This window comes from Scyliorhinus canicula, chromosome 12, assembly GCF_902713615.1.
Source record: "Scyliorhinus canicula chromosome 12, sScyCan1.1, whole genome shotgun sequence".
Taxonomy (NCBI): Eukaryota; Metazoa; Chordata; class Chondrichthyes; order Carcharhiniformes; family Scyliorhinidae; genus Scyliorhinus; species Scyliorhinus canicula.
The window spans coordinates 62,620,109-62,642,737 of record NC_052157.1 but is presented as its reverse complement, the minus strand read 5'-3'; the positions used below and the strand labels follow the sequence as shown (position 1 = coordinate 62,642,737).

At 54.7% G+C, this 22,629-nt stretch overlaps 1 protein-coding gene across 1 annotated transcript in view; it reads left to right on the top strand.

The window, feature by feature from the left end:
* LOC119974266 (CD276 antigen homolog) overlaps positions 1-22,629 on the top strand; it is a 46,866-nt gene that overhangs the window by 9,636 nt on the left and 14,601 nt on the right. Inside the window, exons 3-5 of the mRNA XM_038813037.1 lie at positions 3,406-3,458; positions 15,750-16,094; positions 18,155-18,457. Of these exons, the coding sequence (XP_038668965.1) occupies positions 3,406-3,458; positions 15,750-16,094; positions 18,155-18,457 (701 nt within the window). The remainder of the gene's footprint in view (positions 1-3,405; positions 3,459-15,749; positions 16,095-18,154; positions 18,458-22,629) is intronic.

Below are 22,629 nucleotides of genomic sequence, written 5' to 3'. Positions count from 1 at the left end.
CCCTAAATGCCCAGGCAGCTCAAAACATCTACTTCAATATGAACCAAACCCACCAGAATGTGCGGGCAGCGGCGTTCGCTGCCATCAACGGGATGCCTCGAGTCCAGGGGGTGATCGACGGGATGCATGTCCCACCCCATGGCCACCTGCAGATGGCAGGCCGATTTACACCACCCAAAAGGTGTTCCACTCGATAAACGTGCAGCAGATATGTGGCCGTCAGATGCGCATCGTACAGGCCTGTGCCCCATACACGGGCAGTGTGCACGCCTCCTTCAACCTGAAGCACTCGACAATTCCTGACATGTTTGAAATGCCCTCTCGGCTGGCGGGTTGGCTTCTGGGTGCCTGGACCACTCTGGAGGGGCCCTCCAGTATGATGCTGAGAGGGTCGCCCGCATTGTGGCGGCCTGCTGCATCCTCCACAACATTGCACACCAGAGCGGCAATGCGTTGGGGCAGGAGGAACGCTAGGCCTCGTCCGATGAGGGGGAGGATGGGCAGGGCATGGAGTCCAGGCAGGCACGGGAGGCCGCACAATGTGTGCAGCAGGACCAACCCACACAGGACGCTCTGGTCACATCCAGATTCACCAATTGGGGGGGGGGGGGGGGGTGTGTTGGGCTGTCCAGGGGCACGGACACTGCACCCCCACCTCACTCCGTTGCAACTCCCTCCGTGATACATACCTGCCGCACGATGAGGTGTAATCCCTGGGTTGACAGTAACAGCGGGTCTGGGCCCTGGGATGGAGGATGATGCCAACCCGCTCTGTGATGAGCTCTGACGGGAATAGGTGGGGGGGGGGGGGGGGGGGGGGGGAGTCCTGGCCACTCACAGGGTCCGCTTATCCTGCCTCGCCCCCGGCCAGCCCACTCCTCCCACCCATCAGACAGAGCACCGGTACAGGTGGGACGGGAGTGCGAGTGGAGCTATCCCGTGAGGCTCCCCTGCCACCTGGCACTGCCAGTCCTGGACACCCGCTTTGATCTCGACCAGGGTCCGAACGCTCGTGGCCATGGAGCACGGGGACTGCACCACATCACGTTGCGACTGTGCCATCACCTTCTGGGTTTGTCACATCAGCCAGTGACTGGGCCACCTCCCTCTGGGACTGGGCCACCTCCCTCTGTGTCTGCGCCACGTCGGCCAGTGCCTGGGCTATGCCGCCGTCATTCTCAGCCATGGCCGGCTGTGACTGGGCCACACTCAGGAACACCGCTGCGATTTCCAGATGGCTCTGGCACATGGTCGCCTGAGCCAGCAACCCTTACCTGGGCCTTGGCCAGCGCCTGCACAAAATGTCCCAGGCCTTGGACATGCTGATCCATAGCCAAAACCATCACCTCCAATGCCTCCAAGCGGATGCGGTCTTGGCCTGGGTGGCATGCATGGTCGGCACCATCTCCTGCTGCTGCAGGACTCCTCCAATTGCAGGTGCTGGATGCTTGCCAACAACCTCGCATGCAATCCCTGGCTCTACAATTGCATCTCCACTGTGGATGGGATTGTTTGTTCCAGCAGCTCGAGACCCGTCGGCAGATACTCCCTGGGATCGGACTGCCCTCCGACCGTCCGCCCCCTCGGGTGCTCCTACCTTCACCTGCCGGGTCAATTGTGTGGTGAGCAGCAGATAGTGTCGATGGAGCCTCTCCACGAAAGTGCCCAACCGAGGGGTGTGTCTCTGGGGTGGTGGAGGGTGTTGGAAACAGCTGTGACGGACAATCACTGTCATCTGTCACTGTCGGGAGACTGTTAGAAATCCAACGCATGCAGCCCAGGGGGTAGGTAGCTGGTGGCCCCAGTGGCCAGGGCACAGGCTACGGCAGCCAGTATGGGTACTGGCATGTGGTTCAGGGTGGGGGTCAGGCTGTGTTCTGGGTGGGGGGGGTGGGGGGGGGGTAGAGGGGTGTGGGACGGAGGTTAGTTCCAAGGTCACAATGCTGCCGACTCGCCCCAGCCCCCTGAGGAGGTCGTGCAGTTTTTCTCCGGCACAGCAGGCCAGTCCAGGCAGTGTTGCCCATGGCGCTCACGGCCTCTGCCGTCTGTGTGCAGGCACCGTGAGCAGCGGCGGCTGGCAGCCTCCTTCCCCGGCCATGATACAGGGTCACCCTCCTCGCCTCCGCGGTGTCCAAGAGGGTCTCAAGCTCTGCGTCCGTGAACCTTGGTGGCTCTCTCCTTACTGCCACCTTGTTGGCTGGGATGGAATGTGTGGGAAGTGAAGTGTGTATATGCCGCTGCAGCTAGTCAGCCTTGATAGATCAAGTGTGAATCGCGAAATGGGCAAATCCGGCACCGTTTCATGTTGGAATCGATTGTGTTCCACGTAGTGCCAGTGCTAGCCCCCTTAAACAGTAGCAGAATCAATGCAGGTGTGGCGGCAGTTTTTCTGTGTTGGAAGTCCCCGAATTCTGCGAAGGCGTCAACACCTAGTATCAGAAATGGAGAATCCTGGCCAAAAATTCTCCTCCTCCCTCTCTCTCTCTCTCTCTCTCTCTCCCCCACTCCCAGTTCTTTTTCCAATCCCCTTAAATCTGCGTCCTTCTGGTTACCGAGTCTCCTGCCGCTGGGAACGCTTTCTCCAGAACACCTTCTCATTTACTCTATCCAATCTTCCCTGATTTTAAATGTCTTGGTTCAATCGTCCTCTAACATTCTCAACAATCCCAGCTTCTGGGACGGTATGGTGGCACAGTGGTTAGCACTGCTGCCTCACAGCACTAGGGACCCAGGTTAGATTCCAGCCTTGGGTCACTGTCTGTGTGGAGTTTGCACGTTCTCCCTATGTCTGCATGGTTTTCCTCCGGGGTGCTCCGGTTTTCTCTCACAGTCCAAAGATGTGCAGATGAGGTGGGTTAGCCATGTTAAATTGCCCCTTGGTGTCCAAAGGCTAGGTGTGGTTACTGGGGTGGGGAATTGGGCCTTGGGTAAGGTGCTCTTTCAAAGGGTGGGTACAGACTTGATGGGTCAAATGGCTTCCTTCTGCACTGTAGGGATTCTATAATTATTGGCCATGCTAAATTGCCCCTTAGTGTTCAAGGGGTTGGGTGGGGTTGCTGGGTTGTGGGGACGGGGTGGAGGCGTGGGTTTAGGTGGGTTGCTCTTTCCAGGGACCAGTGTGGACTTGATGGGCCAAGTGGCCACATTATGCATTGTAAATTCTATTCAAAAAATTCTCCCAGTCTCTCCAACATTCAAATCATTGGGGGTGCTCTCTGGAAGGGAAGGTTGAGGGGGAGATTTAAATGAGATGTTCAAAGTCATGGGGATGTGTGGCAGTGAAGGAGAACCAGACAAAAGCAGACATTTTGACTAAAACAAATACAAAGCCTGATTTTGTATACCAAGAGCAACGTCGCCCAGATTGACACGTCCATTAACATTCTCGTCCCTTCTCTCCATCAGGATGAAGAGCTGGATTATTGGGCTCCACCTTGCTGTGTTCTGCGTGGCAGCAGGTGAGTACAAGGGTATGCCTTCCTGGTGCTGGCTATTAGGTTTTCACTGCAAGGACTCCGGCTGGAGCTGAGGCCCACGGGAATGCAGACACCGCGGCAGGGGACAGTAAATGAGACACATGAAAATTAGTATTTGGAAAACTGGGATGTTGGGAATATCCTTGGCTATATTCAAATTACAACAACCTGTATTTCTGTAGCAGCCTGGACTGAGAGAGACCGAGAAAAAGTGAAAGTGTGGCAGAGAGAGAGAGACAGACAAAGAGAGAGAGTGGGAGCGAGAGGCAGAGAGGGACAGAGCAAGTTAAAGAGGCAGAGCGAGAGAGAGCCAGAGAGAGAGAGACAGTGAGACATTGGCAGCGAGCAAGAGAAGAGGCAGAGCCAGAGGGAGAGAAACAGAGTGCGAGAGAGAGACACAGAGAAACATAGGGCGTGATCTACGGCCTCGTTGCACTCACGCTCAAGCGTAATGAGGTCGGTGAACAGCGGGAGAGGCCAAAAACAAGATCAGCACCGGGCGCCAAACAGTTTGCAATGCAACCGGCCTACTCCCATAGGTGAAATCAGGATCCGGCCTCAGTGAGGCGAGAAACCAATATATCACTACTTGAGCCCAATTTCCATACAATCAACGAGAGCGACCACGTAGTCAACGGCCTCCCGTCATTCAGTGGCCTCACCAGAAAGTGCTCACGCTGGTGCCGATTAGCACTCCTTTTGAAAAATGCAAACCTGACGGAAGGGCTTCTGGTGGGAGCCGACTGTTGAGGCCTCTGGCTGTCCAACCTGACACCCAGCGCCCCCTCCTCCTGATCTGTGCCATAGGGCCCTGGGGTTCATCTTGGGACAGAGGGGTGATGTACCATCAATTGGACTTGAGTCGTGAAGAAGTTCCAAATATCAGGCTTTAATCAACTAGTTGTGTGCCCGGAAGTCGACTTACAGAGAAAGGCCAACTGCCGGGTCCTACGGGTTCTTATACCCCGCCTCGTAGGTGGGACTACTTGCCTCGGCCAATGGGTGAGCAGTCACATAACTAGCCTCAACCAATCAGCAGAGAGGCACATGACTGACCTGAGCCAATGGGCAGTGCGTGCTCAGCACCAATGGCAGATAGATACCGTAAACCTCCTAGTTATACCACCACATTCATCCCTTGTGGAGAAAGAAGCCGGGGGGGGGGGGGGGCGGGCAGGAATAAGAAGGCAGGGGGTTGCTGTTGGACTGGTGGTATGACTAGAGAGAACGAGGTGTACCGAGGTAAATGGTGGCTGCCCACTGGCTCACGACGACTGTGCAGGTACAATGAATGGTAATAAACAGTACACAAATAGAAAAGAAACAAATAAAATATGTGCAACTTGTACATTGAAACTCTGAATGACACGAGGAGTCCGATAAAAGTCCAGTGGAACATCAGATCGACACGATCAGTCTGTCGGGTGCCCTCGATGTTCTGCTGGACCGTCGCAGCGGTGACGTCGGGGCGGTGGCTGTCCTTGACTCCGGGAGCGGCAGTCGTGATCCTGTGTCCGTAACCCTGGTCGGTGCTAGCAAAGCTCTGGCCGGGGAAGGGGGTTCCTGCGTGCTGGGTTGCGGGGGCGCCGGGTGGGGGGGGGGGGGGGGGGGGGTGGGGACTGGGTGGAGGGTGTTGATGTGAGGGGTTGGGGCCGCATGCCGGCGGGTGCCAGGTCTCGAAGGGAGACCATGTCCTGCCGACCGTCGGGATACTCCACGTACGCGTACTGCGGGTTAGCGTGGAGTAACTGGACTCGTTCCACAACGGGTCGGACTTGTGCACCCGCACATGCTTCAGGAGCAAGATGGGCCCAGGTGTGGCCAGCCAAGTGGGGATCCGGAGGACGACTTCCTAGGGAATACAAGAAGGCGTTCATGAGGCGTTTGGTTTGTGGTAGTACAGAGGAGAGACCGGATTGAATGGAGGGCGTCGGGGATGACCTCTTGCCAGTGGGAGATAGGGAGATCTCTGGACCGTAGGGCCAGTAGGACGGTCTTCCAGACTGTGCCATTCTCCCGCTCAACCTGCCCGTTACCCCGAGGGTTATAACTGGTCGTCCTGCTAGAGGTGATTCCCCTGCTGAGCGGGAATTGACGCAGTTTGTCGCTCATAAAGGAGGACCCCCGGTCGCTGTGGATGTACGTGGGGTAACCAAACAAGGAGAAAATGGAGAGGAGGGCCTTGATGACGGTTGTCGTGGTCATGTCGGGGTAGGGGATGGCGAAAGGGAAGCGCGAGTACTCGTCAATCACACTTGAGAAGTAGGTGTTGCGGTTGTTGGAGGGGAGGGGACCCTTGAAGTCCATACTAAGACGTTCAAAAGAGCGGGACGCCTTTACCAGATGCGCTTGCTCGGGGCGGTAGAAGTGCGGTTTGCACTCTGCTCAAATGTGGCAATCCCTGGTCACGGTCCTGACCACCTCAATGGAGATGGGCAGGTTGCGGGTCTTGATAAAGTGATAGAAGCGGGCTACCCCTGGATGGCGGAGGTCCGCGTGGAGGGTGCGGAGGCGGTCAATCTGCGCGCTGGCGCAGGTACCGTGGGACAGGGCATCAGGAGGCTCGTTGAGCTTCCCTGGACGATACAAGATATCGTAGTTGTACATGGACAACTCGATCCGCCATCGCAAGATCTTGTCGTTCTTGATCTTGCCCCTCTGTGCATTATCGAACATGAAGGCCACTGACCGTTGATCCATGAGGAGGGTAAACCTCCTGCCGGCCAGATAGTGCCTCCAATATAACACAGCTTCGACTATGGCCTGTGCCTCCTTTTCCACTGAGGAATGGCGGAGTTCGGAAGCGTGGAGGGTCCGGGAGAAGAAGGCCACGGGTCTGCCCGCTTGGTTGAGGGTGGCCGCCAGAGCTATGTCAGACGCATCGCTCTCGACCTGGAAGGGGAGGGACTCGTCGATAGCTCGCATCATGGCCTTTGCGATATCCGCTTTGATGCGGCTAAAGGCCTGGCGGGCCTCCATCGACAGTGGAAAAGTGTTGGATTGGATGAGGGGCCGGGCTTTGTCGGCGTAGTTCGGGACCCACTGGGCATAATAAGAGAAGCCCAGACAGCGTTTGAGGGATTTGAGGGAGTTGGGGAGAGGGAGTTCCATCAGGGGTCGCATGCGTTCGGGATCGGGGTCTATCACTCCGTTACGCACTACGTAGCCGAGAATGGCTAGGCGGTCGGTGCTAAACACACACTTATCCTAATGACATGTGAGATTAAGGAGTTTTGCGGTACAGAGGAATTTTTGGAGGTTGATGTCATGGTCCTGCTGGTCGTGGCCGCAGATGGTGACGTTATCAAGATACGGGAAGGTTGCCCGTAAACCGTATTGGTCAACCATTCGGTCCATCTCCCATTGGAAGACCGAGACCCCATTTGTGACACCGAATGGAACCCTTAGAAAATGATAGAGGCGCCCATCTGCCTCGAACGCAGTGTACTTGCGGTCACTCGCGCGGATGGGTAGCTGGTGATGGCGGCCTTATGGTCCACGGTGAAGAATACTTTGTACTTCACGATCCTGTTAACCAGGTCGGAAATACGAGGGAGAGGGGACACGTCCAGCTGTGTAAACCTGTTGATGGTCTGACTGTAGTCAATGACCATTCGGTTTTTCTCCCCAGTCCGAACTACCAGCACTTGGGCTCGCCAGGGACTGTTGTTGGCCTCGATGACTCCTTCCTTTAGTAGCCTCTGGACCTCGGACTTGATGAAGGTCCGGTCCTGGGTACTGTATCGTCTGCTCCTGGTGGCAACAGGTTTGCAATCCAGGGTGAGGTTCGCAAACAAGGTAGGGGGGTCCACTTTGAGGAACACAAGGCTGCAGACGGTAAGGGGGGGAATAGGGCCGCTGAATTTAAAGGTCGAGCTCTGCAGGTTGCACTGGAAATCCAGTCCTAAGAGTGCCGGTGCGCAGAGACGGGGGAGGACGAGGAGTTTGTAATTTTTAAAAACCCTCCCCTGGACCGTCAAGTCCGCTACGCAGCACCCAGTGATGTGGACGGAGTGCGAACCTGAAGCTAGAGCTATCTTGTGCTTGACCGGGTGAACGGGGAGCGCGCAACGTCTTACCTTATCGGGCTGGACAAAACTCTCTGTGCTCCCGGAGTCTAGTAGGCAGCTCGTTTCGTGTCCATTGAGAAGGATCTGTGTCGTCGCCGTGGAGAGCGTGCGTGGTCGCAACTGGTCGAGAGTCACTGCAGCGAGTCGTGGCAGGAGGTCTGGGTCGTCTTCGCTTGCGGAGTAGTCGCTGGTGGGGTCCTCTGCATTGGTCCGAAATGGCAGCGCCCGTTGGCCACACGTGGAGTCGGGGCCCCAAGATGGCGGCTCCCAGGACCCACACGTGGAGTCGGGGTCCCAAGATGGCGGCACCCGTAGCCCGCACGTGGGGTCGGGTCCCAAGATGGTGGCGCCCGGGACCCACACGTGGCGTCCAGGACCCAAAATGGCGGCGCCCGTGGATCACTTGTGGTGGCTAGAGGCAGGGGCAAAGGGGTCCGCGGGTCGCTCGTGGTGGCCGGGAGTGGGGGCAGAGAGGCCTGTGCGCCGCGCGGGGCCCTGGAGGGGCATGGGGGGGGGGGGAGAGATACGTGGTCGCTGTACGGAACAGCAGCGACCGACTTTGATTGGCAGGCCACTGAATAGTGACCTTTTCATACCGCAGCTCTTACAGACTGCGGAGTGGGCCGGACAGCGCGGGCGGGGATGCTTGCGCAGGCCACAGAAGAAACAGCGGGGCCCCGTGAGCTTATCGGGGCGTCCCGCAGCGCAGGCCTGGGGGGTGGTCGGAGTCGGCGGGGGACAGGGGGTTGCGTGCCACATCGCCCAAGGGGCTGCCGCGCGGCCGGGGGCATATGCGCGGGCGTTTCGGTCGGCAACCTCCAGAGAGGATGCGAGGGTCCGTGCCTCAGCGAGGCTTAAAGTGCCCTTTTCTAGTAGTCGCTGGCGTATTGCAGAAGGTTGCATGCCTGCAACGAAGGCATCCCGGATTAGCAGTTCAGTGTGTTCTACCGCAGTAACTTGCGGGCAGGCGCAATTTCTCCCCAAGACAACGAGGGCCCGATAAAATTCATCAAGGGACTCACCGGGGAACTGCTACCTTGTAGCCAGGAGATGCCGTGCATAGACTTGTTGGACAGGCCTCAGAAAATGTCCTTTCAGAAGATCCATGGCCGCGTCATAGTCTTGTTCGTCCTCAATCATCGAGTAGATGGCGGTGCCCACGCACGAGTGGAGGATGTGGAGTTTCTGCTCCTTGGTGGGTTGGCTGTCTGTGGTGGTGCGGTAGCTGTTGAAACACGCCAGCCAATGTTTAAAAGTTGCTGACGTGTTTGTAGCATGCGGGCTGATGCGGAGGCAGTCTGGTTTGATCCGAAGCTCCATTTCAAAATTCTAGTTGATTAAATTGATGTACCATCAATTGGACTTGAGTCATGAAGAAGTTCCATATATCAGGCTTTAATCAACTAGTTGTGTGCCCGGCAGTCGACTTACAGAGAAAGGCCGACTGCCGGGTCCTACGGGTTCTTATACCACGCCTCGTAGGCGGGACTACTTGCCTCTCGGCCAATGGGTGAGCAGTCACATGACTAGCCTCAACCAATCAGCAGAGATCACATGACCGACCTGAGCCAATGGGCAGCGAGTGCTCTGCACCAATGGCAGATAGGTACCGTAAACCTCCTAGTTATACTACCACAAGGAGCAGCTGGTTTGAGCCCCGGCAGCCCTGCATCATCTGGTTCTGCCAGACCTGGCGGTTCCAAATAGTCTGCACCATGGTGTTGACGCCCTCAGCGATGCTCCTCGGTGACTGGGCCACGCTCTGCAGTGCCTCAGCCATGCCCACCTGTAACTGGGACAAGCTCCGCAGCGCCTCGGCCACTCCCATCTGAGAGCGGGACATGTCCCTCAGAACCTCATCAAGGTTAGCCTGGCACTGGGTGACATCCCGCAGTGAGTCAGACATTCGGCCGAGACCCTCAGCCTTGGCTGTAACTGACTGCGCCATGCCTTGGACACCTTCGCTCATGATGCTGACATTGTGCACCAGGCTCTCCACTTCGGTCGCCACCCGAGCACTGTTGGCCTCGGTGCCACTCATTGCCGGGGCCATCTCCTGTGCCTGTCGCCTCTGGGACTCCATCAAGAGACTATGCATCTGCTGGAGTGATGCTGACATCTCCCACTGAATGTCCCTGTCATCTCCATCAGCTCCGTGTAACCCTGTTCCAGAGGCTGTGTCAGGCTGGGTTGCATCCTCCGAGCTCTCCTCCGAAGAGTTCTCTTCTGAGTCAGGAGAAGGAGCTGCCCGGGATGGGCCAGTGCCATCGGCTGGAGGACCTGCAGAAGAATGGACATATGATCAGTGGGAGGGCTGCGTCAGTAAGTAAGGCAACTCTCGTTTGACCAGTACCCCGGGTGGAGCCCAGTGGTTCCTCACCTCTGGGGTATCCGTCAGCCTCCAAGTGGGTGACCAATCGGTCCTCGGCCACTCCAGTCACCTCCAGGGCCTTATGGCTTTTTTTGGCTGGCCCCCCCTCCGCCAGTCTGGGCCCTCTCCCGCCGATTGTAGGAGAGTTATTCCTGAGGGGACACAGAGAGAGCGTTAGCCACATGTGTGGTTAAGTGCTGGGAGAGGGGGTGCGAAGGTGGGGTTAAGGAGGGAGGGCTGTGGGTCACTTGGAAAATTGGAGTAGGGTGTGGCGTTGGTGTCTACTCATTCGTGCTGCGCGGTGTAGGTCGTTGACCTTCTTCCTGCACTGATGGTGAGTCCTCGTGGTTATACTGCTGGAATAACGGCTGCTGCCACCTTATTCCAGGCAGCACTGGCTGATTTGTGGCTCACCCTCCGGGACCCCTGGGGGAACAGGACATCCCTCCTGGCCTCCACCACATCCAGGAGCCTCCCCAGGTCAGCGTCCCCGAATCTTGGGGCTGGTCTGCTTGGTGCTATTGTTGCAGGCTGGTTGGGGTTCGCTGAGCAAGTACCGTCTAGTGCTGCTTGACCTTGTTGGGGGGGGGGGGGGGGTGCTGGCGTGTGCAGTCTTGGCGAATCGGATGGCGAGGCATCATTTGCGGCGAGAAGCCAGTGAGGCCTCATTAAGGGAACCAATTAAAGTTAAGTAGTGTTGCCGGTTTCACAGGGCCAAGCGCCGGGAAACGCGCGGTAATTCCCGTTCGATACAACACTTGGAATTTTTTCTGGAGAATCACGCCTACAGAGAGAGAGAGTTTGATTTAACTAAATGGGAACAAAGTCCCATTGCAAACACATTTAGCTGTGTGTTTCCTGGTGCTCGCAGAGCCGAGAAACACAACGCTATCGAACGGCACTCGGGTTAGATAAACGGCCTGAGCAGGGAATGCGTGGCCAAGGTTGCACAGAGCCCCATTTTCTGCATGGAGGAACTTCACTCAGCGGAACCCCTCAATGTAGAAAGAGATCAGTGGCATCCCAATCTCTGGATACCCCGACGCAACCCCTGACTGCCACAAGCTCAAACTCACTATGAGGGGGCCTTGTGGCCCACCCACACAGTGCACGCTGGCCTGATGCACCGTGCGATAAATGCGAACGTAGCACCGCAGGGCACCAGGTTGGCACTACCAGGTTGACCAGGTGGCACCAGCAATGGCAAGGTAAATGCCCCAAAGGGCATGCACCTGGAGTATTCCGATCCCCTGTGAGACCCCCCACAAGTGCTCTTCCATCTAGTCCTCGTTTGTGGAGACCAGTGCTGAACAGCGCTCGTCCAGTCTCCGAGGCAAAGGGGATAGGTCCCAACGCCTCGGGTGCCTCAGAAAACTGCTCATTCGAGTGAGGCTAATGTGCAGATTTGCCAAAAAGTGATCCTGCCCACATTGGCAGGATTTACATCGCAACATCTCGTTAGATCTCACAAGGTGTTGCAAACAAGTTAAGAGGGGCAGGGAGAGAGAGGGGCAGGGCGAGAAAGAGGGGCAGGGCGAGAGAGAGAGAGGCAGAGAAGCGCAGAAAGAGACAGAGAGAGAGAGAGAGAGGGACACACAGAATTAAACAGAGAGAGAGACAGAGGTTTAACAATGGAATTCCAGAGCTCGGGACCCCAGGCAGCTGAAGGCACAGCCGCCAATGATGGAGCGATGGGAATCCCAGGATGGTCAAGAGGTCAGAATTGGAGAAATGAGGGTCATTTCATCCTTATGTGAAGGGCATTGAATTGTAGATTCCGGAACGAGTGGGCAGAACCTTAAATTCGGAGCCAGGCCGTTCAGGGGGTGATGTCAGAATCTGATAGATTGGTGGGACAAACTCGAGGGGCTGAATGGGCCGCCTCTAGTTACAAAAGACATAGGTAGGGCAGCACGGTGGTGCAGTGGTTATCATTGCTGCCTCACGGCGCTGAGGTCCCAGGTTCGATCCCGGCTCTGGGTCACTGCCCGTGTGGAGTTTGCACATTCTCCCCGTGTTTGCGTGGGTTTCGCCCCCACAACCCAAAGATGTGCAGGTTAGGTGGATTGGCCGCACTAAATTGCCCCTTAATTGGAAAAAATTAATTGGATACTCTATATTTTTTTAAAAACAGAAGACATAGGTGTAGGTGAAGGCCATTCAGCCCCTTCAAGTCTGTTCTGCCCATCAATATGATGGTGGTTGATTATTGATCACAGCTCTACTTCTCTGATCCCTCTTCCAACACACAGCCGGGTCTACCAAAGGGTTCAGCAAAGTGTTTATGCATGATTACCCAGAACACAGAAACAGGCCATTCAACCCAAACAGTCCATGCTGGGGTTTCTGTTCCATTCGAGCTGCATCCCATCAATCCTCATCTATACCTACCATTGTAACCCTCTTCCTCTCTCCCCCATGTGTTTATCCAACTTCCCCTTAAATACATAGAACATACAGTGCAGAAGGAGGCTATTCGGCCCATCAAGTCTGCACCGACCCACTTGAGCCCTTCCACCCTATCCCTGTAACCCAATAACCACTCCTAACCTTCTTGGTCACTAAGGGCAATTTATCATGGCCAATCCACTTAACCTGCACGCCTTTTTGGAATGTGGGAGGAAGCAGGAGCACCCGGAGGAAACCCACGCAGACACCGGGAGAACGTGCAGACTCCGCACAGACAGTGACCCAGCAGGGAATCGAACCTGGGACCCTGGCAGTGCTATCCACTTGTGCTACTGTGCTGCTCACATTGATACTATTCACCTCACCCACTCCCCACGGGAGGGAGTCCCGCATTCTCCCCACGGGAGGGAGTCCCGCATTCTCCCCACTCACTGGGTGAAGAAGTTTCTCCTGAAGTTCCTATTGGATTTAATAGTGACTGTCTGATGGCCCCAAGTTCTGGTCTCCCCCCTCAACAGGAAACATTTTCTCTCAATAAGACATAGGAGCGGAATTGGGCCACTCGGCCCATCGAGTCTGCCCCACCATTCAGTCCTGGCTGATGTTTTCTCATCCCCATTCTCCTGCCTTCTCCCCATAACCCCTGATCCCCTTATTAATCAAGGCACTCTCAAACCACTCAAAGTTTTACGACGTAGATTAGGGTCAACCCTCGGCCTTCTTTTCTCAGGACAGAAGAACTCCAGCCTGTCAATCCTTTCCTGATACGTAAACCCACATTTCTGGTATCACCTTTGTAAATCTCCTCTGCACCCTCTCTGTATCCTTTCTGGTGACCGAATATGGTGACCAAATGCACTCTCCTCCCAAGTTGGGTCTAATCTATGTTTGGTAGTGACAAAGCATGACTTCCCCATGTTTCAATCCTGTCCCTACAGGAATAAATCCTGGTGTTTTGTTTGTGTTTTTCTGACCCTGTGAAACTGTCCTGCAACTTTTAATGATTGACGGGTATGAAGTCCGAGAATCCAGTTGTTCCCTTATGAACAAAAGATCTTAAGAACTAGGAGTAGGAGTCGCGAATTCAGCCCCCTCAAGCCTGCTCCGCCATTAAATTCCATCATGGCTGACCTCATCTTGGCATCTCCTCCACTTTCCTGCTCATTCCCCATAACCCTTCATCCCGCTACTCCGTAAAAACCTTTCTACCCCTGCTTAAATTTGTTCAGTGTTCCGGCATCCCCCAAACTCTGGAGGAGAGAATTTCATAGATTCACGACCCTTTGAGTGAAGCAATCCCTGCTCCGTTTTGTTTTAAATCTGCCATCCCTTAGCCCAACAAGGGGAAACTCTGCTGGGCATCAACCCTGTCGATCCCCTTAAGCATCTCCTACACCTTAATTGGACAACTAGAAGCTGGGATTTAGAGCAGAGAAGGAGTTTGAATGTGTGAACAGTTTTGGTCCTCGTATTTAAGGAAAGCTACATTGGCATTAGATGCAGTCTAGAAAAGGTTCACTAGGTTGACCCAGGGTATGGAGGGATTTTCTTATGAGGAGAGGTTGAGTAGGTTAGGCCTGTACTCATTGAAGTTTGGAGGAATGAGTGGCAACCTTTAATGAGACATATAGTGGGATTGACAGGGTAGATACTGAGAGGTTGTTTCCCCTGTGGGAGAGTCGAGGACCAGAGGGCATAATCTCAGACAGTAAGGGGTCACCCATTCAGACAGAGGTCAGGAGGAATTTCTTCTCTCCAAAAGAGTAGTGAATCTGGGGAATTCTTTCCCACAGAGAGCTGTAGAGGCTGGATTGTGACGTATGTTCAAGGCTGCAATAGACAGATTTTTAATCAGTAGGTGAATCATGGGTTCAGGGGGTTAGGTGGGAAATTGGAGTTGAGGATTATCACATCAGATCAGTCATGATCACATTGAATAGCGGAGCAGACTTGATGGGCTGAACGGCCTACTTCTGCTCTTACTTAATATCTTAATCGAGGCATTTAAAATCATGAGGTGGGGTGTGGTTGGGGTAGATGAGGACAAAGTGTTTCCAGCGGCTGGAGGCTGGTCAACCAGAGAAGATTCTGGTTGAAAAGAATCGGCAAAAGAACCAGAGTGGGGGAGGGGGGAGATGAGGAGCTTTTTTATTTTACACAGCAAGTTGTTGTGATCCGGAAGGTGCTGACTGAAAGGCGGTGGGAGCAGATTCAATAGAAATTTTCAAAAGGGGGAAATTTGAGAAATACTTGAAGGGGGAAAATTTGTAGGAATCGGGGCGGGGGGAGGGGGGGAAGAGAGAATGGGATTAATTGGAGAGATCTTGGAAAGAGGTAGGACAAGCTCGATGGGCCCAATGGCCTCACCCTGTGCTGGGTGAATTGGAGAGCAAGCGCTGCGTCTTCCCCTTCAAGCATCTGTGCCCTATAAACATGTCCGATTCTGGTTGATTGGTGCTGGGACTGTTCAGATGTCTGTTCATGTCTCCAAGTTTCATTAGCCCTCGTGTGATTGTAGTTCTGCCTTGCTGACTTAACCGAGTGAGGGAAACCTCAGCAGAGAGAACTTCCGGTGGTTGTTTATGTTCATGAGATGCCGATATGGTCATTGCGCCATCTGATATTGCGGCGACTGAGAGAATGGACATGTCCGATTTGCACCATTGTCCCACTTGACAACCATATCCAGGTTACTTTATTTCCAAAATTAAGTGTGGTCTAACCAAGTGATATGCAGAAACACACAACTCGGTACCGGGAGGGCAGCTCTAGATCAGACTCCGAAGTGGGGAGAATTCCACAGACTATCCACCCGCTGGGAGATGAAATTCCTCCTCCTCTCCATCTTAAATGGGAGATCTCCTTATTCTCAAACTGTGTCGTCCCCCCCCCCCCACCCCCCAACCTCTAGATAACGCCCCCCACATGAGGGAAACATCTTCTCAGCATCCACCCTGTCAATCCCCACCCCCTCCTCAGAATCTTATATGTTTCAATAAGATCACCTCTCATTCTGCAACGGGCACCGACCCAACCTACTCAAACGTTCCTCATCAGACAGGCCCCCTTCATCCCAGGAATCAGCCCAGTGAACCTTTGTGAACTGCCTCCAATTCCAGTATCTCCCTCCCCAAGTGAGAGATGCTCCCAGTGTGGTCTACCCAAGGCAACTGGAGACCAGAACTGTGCACAGTGCTCCCAAGTGTGGTCCGACCAAGGGATATGGAGACCAGAACTATGCACATTGCTCCAGGTCTCTGTACAGTCACCTGTACCGTTGTAGCAGGACCCCCCACCCCCTTGGTAATAAACAATAATATTCAAATTGGCTTCCAAATCGCATGCATGCTGACATTTTTGTGATTCATGTATGAGGCACCCTGATTGCGATTTAATTGATTGTGATGGTTCTGTCTCCTTCAGTCACAGGTTGGCCCTCAGTGGTGGGGATCATAGGCGAGCGGGTGCTGCTGCCATGTAGCTACACTGTGAACAGAGGGACTGATTTACACGTCCTGTGGCAGACGGAGAAAGATCAATTGGTGCACGCGCAGTTAGGGGATCGTGAATATAGCAAGACCCAGGAGTACAGGTACAGGAATCGCACACGGTTGACTGTGGAGAAGATGACTCGGGGCGATCTGTCCCTCGAGCTTGACGCCGTGAACCTGGCAGACCAAGGGATGTACAACTGTATTGTGTTGGAAGCTCAGCCCAACGACGGGAATCGCATGAAACAAAATACCAAAGTCAACCTGATAACAGCAGGTAAAGGGTCCACAAAACCCGTCTCGGTCAACGTGAACTCTCCAAAACTGCTGCACCCCCACCTTTCCCCTGTGGCCTTCACCCGTCTGCATCCCCCCCCCCCCCCCCCCCCCCCCCCCACCAAACCCCTCTCAACCAGTCGCCTGTGTTGCTCGCTGACTGAGATGATTGGTCATGTGCTGCCGTGGGGAACAGCCTTACCTCCTAGCCAGGAGCTACTGCGCCGAGCCCCACCACAGGACTTCATGGTGAGGCAAATCCTTCCCAACACACAGGAGACGGGGAAATGGGGAGAGATTCACAGCTGGGCGGGAGGTGGCAGGCCTGGTTAAAAGATTCTGCCTAGGGCTACGCTCCCTGGCAAACGCCCTCCTTCCAAAGAGGGACAGAGAGAGAGATTGGTGCCTCCTGCGGCAAAAGCTCCATTGAAAATTATGATTGCGGTTTCCCAATACCTCCTCACCCCTCCATATTTCTGTAACCTCCTCCAGTGCTGACAACCCCCCCTTTCTGTGTAACCTCCTTGAGCCCCTACAACACTCCCTATCTCAGTAATCTCTTCCAGTACCTACAACTCTCCCTATCTCTGCAACCTCCCACAGCCCCTACAACCCTCCCTATTTCTGTAAACTTCTTCCGTCCCCACAACCGCCCATCTCTGTAACTTCCTCCCGTCCCGACAACCCTATCTCTGTAACCTCTTCCTGCACCTACAACACCCTATCCCTGTAACCACCTCCTGTCTCTACAACCCTATCTCTGTAACCTCCTCCCGTCCATACAACCCTATCTCTGAACTTCCTCCAGCCCCAGTCCTCCCTATCTCAGTACCTCCTACAGCCCTTACAACTCTTCCTATCTTTATAATCTCCTCCAGTCCCAACAACCTTCCCTATCTCTGTAACCTCCTCCAGCCCCTACATCCCTCCCTATCTCTGTAAACCCCCCTCATCCCTCCAACCTTTCCTTTCTCTGTAATCTCCTTAGCCCTGAGGGAAAATGTTTAACTGTTTTCCCTCTTCAAATAATGACAGTGTCAAAGGTCTCAGCTTAATGTCTCATCAATAAAACAGCCTAGATCGTGGGACTCAAAGATTCTGGAGTGACACTTACACCGACAATAGAGAAGGAGCGACAGAGTGAGAGAGACAGGCAGAGGGCGCAATCTGCCAGCCGCACCACGTCCCCGGTTGGTCAAACGGGGGTGCGGTGTGGCCCGTGGATGTCAGGAGATCCCACTTCCGGGATCTACCCAGCTCACCACGCCTCGTGAGATCTAGCGGGATCGCACAAGACATTGCGATCTATTGGTATCTGGCAAATCTGCATATTTAGCGAGACTGTCTCATTCTAATATGCACTCCCCTTATCTACTGGAGGCTTTGCGATCCAACCCCTTGGCCTCAGTGACCTTAGGTGAGCGCCGTTCAGTACTGGTCCCCAGGTAGTTGACCTCTGGGCAGGGTGGAAACCTGGCACTGCTGGTGCCACCTGGGTGCCAGCCTGGCACTGCCCATGTGGGGTGGTGTGCGGGGGAGGGGGAACCTGAGGATCCCCTTATAGGTGAGTTGGGAATTGCGTCGGGGGGGGGGGGGGGGGGGGGGGGGGGGGCAAGAGATTGTGACACCATTCTCCTCCAGCATTGAGTTCCGCCGAGCGGAGTTCCTCAATGCAAGAAATGGGACTAAGTGCGGCCTTGGTGGGTCATTCCCCGCTGAGGCCTCAGATTGCAACAAAGTCCCGTTAGATAGCTTGGTGTTTTCCGGCATTACGAGCGCCAGCAAACACCTGCCTAAACGTGCTCGACAGCGGACTGTGTTGCAATTCAGATAGATCGTGCCGAGTGAGAGACAGAGACATACAGAGTGAGAGAGTGCAAGTGGGAGTGGGCCAGATACAGAGGGAGAGAGACACGGACACAGCAATTGGGAGAGAAACAGAGAGCAAGAACTAAACGGACAAATGAAGAGACATATTCTTGCTGTCACTGGATTGAAGGACATGTCAGAAGCATGATGAATGATTGCACTGTAACAGCCTGATGTAATTGTGTGTTTCAGCTCATTACAGCACCCCACTGATCTCAGGACCCAGACAGGAATCTATTCAAGAGGGTAAGGAAGTGAAACTGACCTGCACCTCCTCATCTGGTTACCCAGAGCCGACGGTTAATTGGATGGATGGAGGGGGCAACTTGTTACCTTTGGGAAGTCAAGTGAACACTACAGTACAGTCCGATCCTGCCAGCGGCCTCTGGAATGTGACCAGTGTCCTGAGAGTTAATGTGACCATCAACTGCACCTTCCTCTGTTCCATCTTCAACCGGAGTACCCGGGAGACCAAGTCATCGCTTCATTGGAAATGTAATTTCAAACCTCGCCTTGCTTGAGCTTTCCTTGTACAGCGAAGCTGAAATGTAACCTCCTCTAGCCCCTACTACCCTCCTTCCTTATCTAGTAACCTCCAGTGTCTTTAACTCTCTTTATCTCTGTAATCTCCTCTATTCCCTTTAAACCTCCCTATCTCTAACCTCCTCCAACTCTCCCTATCATTGTAACCTCCTCTAGTCCCTTTAATCCTTCCTATCTTTGTAACCTCCGCCAGTCCCATTAACCTTCCTTATCTCTGGAATAACCTCTTCCAACCCCTACAATCCTCCTTATCTCTGTAACCTCCTCCAGCCTGTACAACCCTCCATATCTCTATCCTCCTCCAGCCCCTACAACCCGCCCTATCTCTGTAACATCCTACAACCCTCCTTCTCTGTAACCTCCTCCAACCGCTACAACAGTGCCTATCTCTGTAACCTCCAGCCCCTGCAACCCTGAGATCTCTGCACTTCTCCAATTCTGGCCTCTTGAAAATCCCATTCCCATCCATCCACCATTGGCGGCTGTATCCCTTCCTAAATCTCTCCACCTCTCTATCTCTCCCTCTTCCGCCCCCCCCCCCTCCCTTTTTTATGATGCTCTTTAAAAGCTGTGCTCGTTGTCCCTGTGGTAGTATGACTATGGGTATTACTGTACCTGGGAGTGTGAGCTGCCATTGGTGCAGAGGGCTCGCTGTCCATTGGCCCAAGTATCGTGTTGTCTGTATCCTCATTGGTCGAGAGGAAGGTAGCTCCGCCTACGAGGCGGGGTATAAGAACCCGTGTTCCTCAGCAGCCAGGCCATTTCTGTACTCCTGCTACTGGGCTCAAAGCCTTTCGATTCGGACTACACCTACGTTTCGTGTCTATTGATTGCGCAACAATTTAATCAGCAAGATTTTAAAGGATGGAGCTCCGCATCGAGCCGGAGTGTCTTCGACTCAGCCCCCACGCAGCCAATGCAACAGCCACATTTAAGCACTGGCTGGCTTGCTTCAACAGCTACCTTAGCACAGGGGAAAACGTCCTGATGAAGGAACAAAAACTGCATATCCTCCACTCGTGCGTCGGCACCGCCATATACATGCTCATCAAGGACACGACAGACTACGACGCGGCTATGGACCTGCTCAAAGGACACTTCATACGGCCGGTAAACCAAGTCTACGCTCGGCACTTACTGGCCACAAGGCAGCAGATCCCTGGTGAGTCACTGGACAATTTTAACGGGTGCCCTCCTTATGCTGGGGAGGAACTGCGGCTGCCCACAGGTGTCTGCGGCTGAGCATACCGAACTCCTAATCCGAGAAGACTTCGTTGCAGTCCTTGCAGATCCGCCAGAGACTGTTGGAAAGAGAAACCTTAAGCCTCACGGAGGCACGGGCCCTCGCCCACTCCCTAGATGTTGTGAACCGAATCGCACGTTCGTACGCCCCTGACGGCCCCCTGGGCAGCGTGGAACTCAGCGTCTCTCTCCCCCACGGACTCGGACTCTGCCCAGGCCTGCGCCCAGAGCATCCCAAAAAACCCGCGGGAACCCGTTGCTATTTTTGCGGCCAGGTGAAGCACCCCCGACAACGTTGCCCAGACCGTTCAGCGACCTGCAAGGGCTGCGGGAAGAAAGGCCACTTTGTGGCCATCTGCCAGGCAAAGGCGATCGCTGCGGTCCCAGGCAGCGACCGCGTGACTCCCCCTTCTCTCTCTTCAGGGGCCCCATGTGGCCCGCGGACCTCGCTACCCCCAACACTACGTGCGATCTCCGGGTACTGCCATTTTACACCCCGATGCCTTGTGCGACTCCTGGCCGCTGCAATTCTGTCCACCCCCCACCATGTGCGACCAACGGGCGCCGCCATCTTGGGTCGGCTCCGAGGACCCCGCGGGTGACTACTCCCTGCCTGGTGAAGACTCTGACTATCTGCCACGACTCGCTTCAGTTACGCTGTATCAGTCTCGACCCCGCACCCTCTCTACAGCAACAACGAAGATTTTGCTCAACGGCCACGAGACGAACTGCCTACTGGGCTCCAGGAGCACAGAGTTTCGTCCACCCCACCACAGTAAGATGCTGTGCTCTCCCTGTCTACCCAGTTAAGCAAAAATCGCCCTGGCCTCCGGTTCTCACTCAGTACAGATCACGGGGTGCTGCATAGCGGACCTCGCGGTCCAGTGGAGGGAGTTTAAAAATTACAGGCTATACGTCCTCCCTCACCTCTGCGCGGCAGCACTCCTGGGGTTAGACTTCCAGTGTAACCTCCTAGAGCCTAACATTTAAATTCGGCGGCCCCATGCCTCCCCTCACTGTCTGCAGCCTCGCGACCCTCAAGGTCGATCCCCTGTCCTTGTTTGCAAACCTCACCCCAGATTGCAAACCTGTCGCCACCAGGAGTCGACGGTAGTGCCCAGGACTAGACTTTCATCAGGTCCGAGGTCCAACAGCTTCTGAAGGAAGGGGTCATCGAGGCTAGCAACAGCTCCTGGCGAGCACAGGTTCTGGTGGTTAAGACCGGGGAGAAGAATGGGATGGTCATAGACTACAGTCAGACCATCAACAGGTTTACGCAGCTGGACACGTACCCTCTCTCCCGTATATCCGACCTGTCAACAGGATCGCGCAGTACAAGGTCTTCTCCACGGTGGACCTCAAGTCCGCCTACCACCAGCTCCCCATCCGCGCGAGTGATCGCAAGTACACAGCGTTCGAAACGGACGGGCAGCTTTACCACTTTTTAAAGGTTCCCTTCGGTGTCACAAACGAGGTCTCGGTCTTCCAAAGGGAGATGGACCGAATGGTCGACCAAAACGGTTTACGGGCAACCTTGCCGTATCTCAACAATGTCACCATCTGTGGCCACGATCAGCAGGACCACGACACCAACCTCCGTAAATTCCTCCGAACCGCAAAACTCCTGAACCTGACCTACACCATGGACAAATGCATGTTTAGCACCGACCGTCTAGCCATCCTCGGCTATGTAGTGCGTAATGGAGTGATAGGCCCAGACCCGGAACGCATGCGCCCCCTGATGGAGCTCCCCCTCCCCCAAAGCCCTCCAGCGCTGCCTTGGTTTTTTCCTCATATTACGCCCAGTGGGTCCCCAATTACGCTGACAAAGCCTGTCCCCTCATCTAATCAGCCACGTTCCCCCTGTCAATGGAGGCCCGCCAGGCCTTCAGCCACGTCAAAGCAGATATTGCAAAGGCCATGATGCGAGCTATCGATGAGTCCCTCCCCTTCCACGTCGAGAGCGACGCGTCCGATTGTAGCTCAGCCAGCCACCCTCAACCAAGCGGGCAGACCCTTGGCCTTCTTCTCCCATACCCTCCATACTTCCGAAATCCGCCACTCCTCGGTCGAGAAGGAAGCACAGGCCATAGTAGAAGCTGTGCGACACTGGAGGCATTATCTGGCCGGCAGGAGGTTCACCCTCCTCACAGACCAACGGTCAGTGGCCTTCATGTTTGACAACGCACAGAGGGGCAAGTTAAAGAATGAAAAGATCTTGCGGTGGAGGATCGAATTGTCTACCTACAATTATGACATCTTGTATCGTCCTGGGAAGCTGAACGAGCCCCCTGATGCCCTGTCTCACGGCACCTGTGCCAATGCACAAGTGGACCGCCTTCGAACCCTCCACGCGGATCTCTGCCATCCGGGGGTCACCCACTTCTTTCACTTTATAAAGATCCGCAACCTGCCCTACTCCATCGAGGTCAGGAGTCACTAGGGACTGCCACATCTGCGCGAAGTGCAAGTCGCACTTCTACCGCCCCGAAATAGTGCATCTGATAAAGGCTTCCCGCCCCTTTCAACAGCTCAGCATGGACTTCAAAGGTCCCCTTCCCTCTACCAACTGCAACATGTATTTCCTAAACGCAATTTGACGAGTACTCCCACTTCCCGTTCGCCATCCCCTGCCCTGACATGACCACACCCACCATCATTAAAGCCCTTCACACCATTTTCTCCGTTTGGATTCCCCACTTACATTCACAGCAATAGGGGGTCCTCTTTTATGAGAGACGAGCTGCGTCAATTCCTGCTCAGCAGGGGCATTGCCTCCAGCAGGATGACCAGTTACAACCCCCGGGGTAACGGACAGGTCGAGAGGGAGAATGGTAAGGTCTAGAAGACAGTCCTGCTAGCCCTACGGTCCAGGAGTCTCC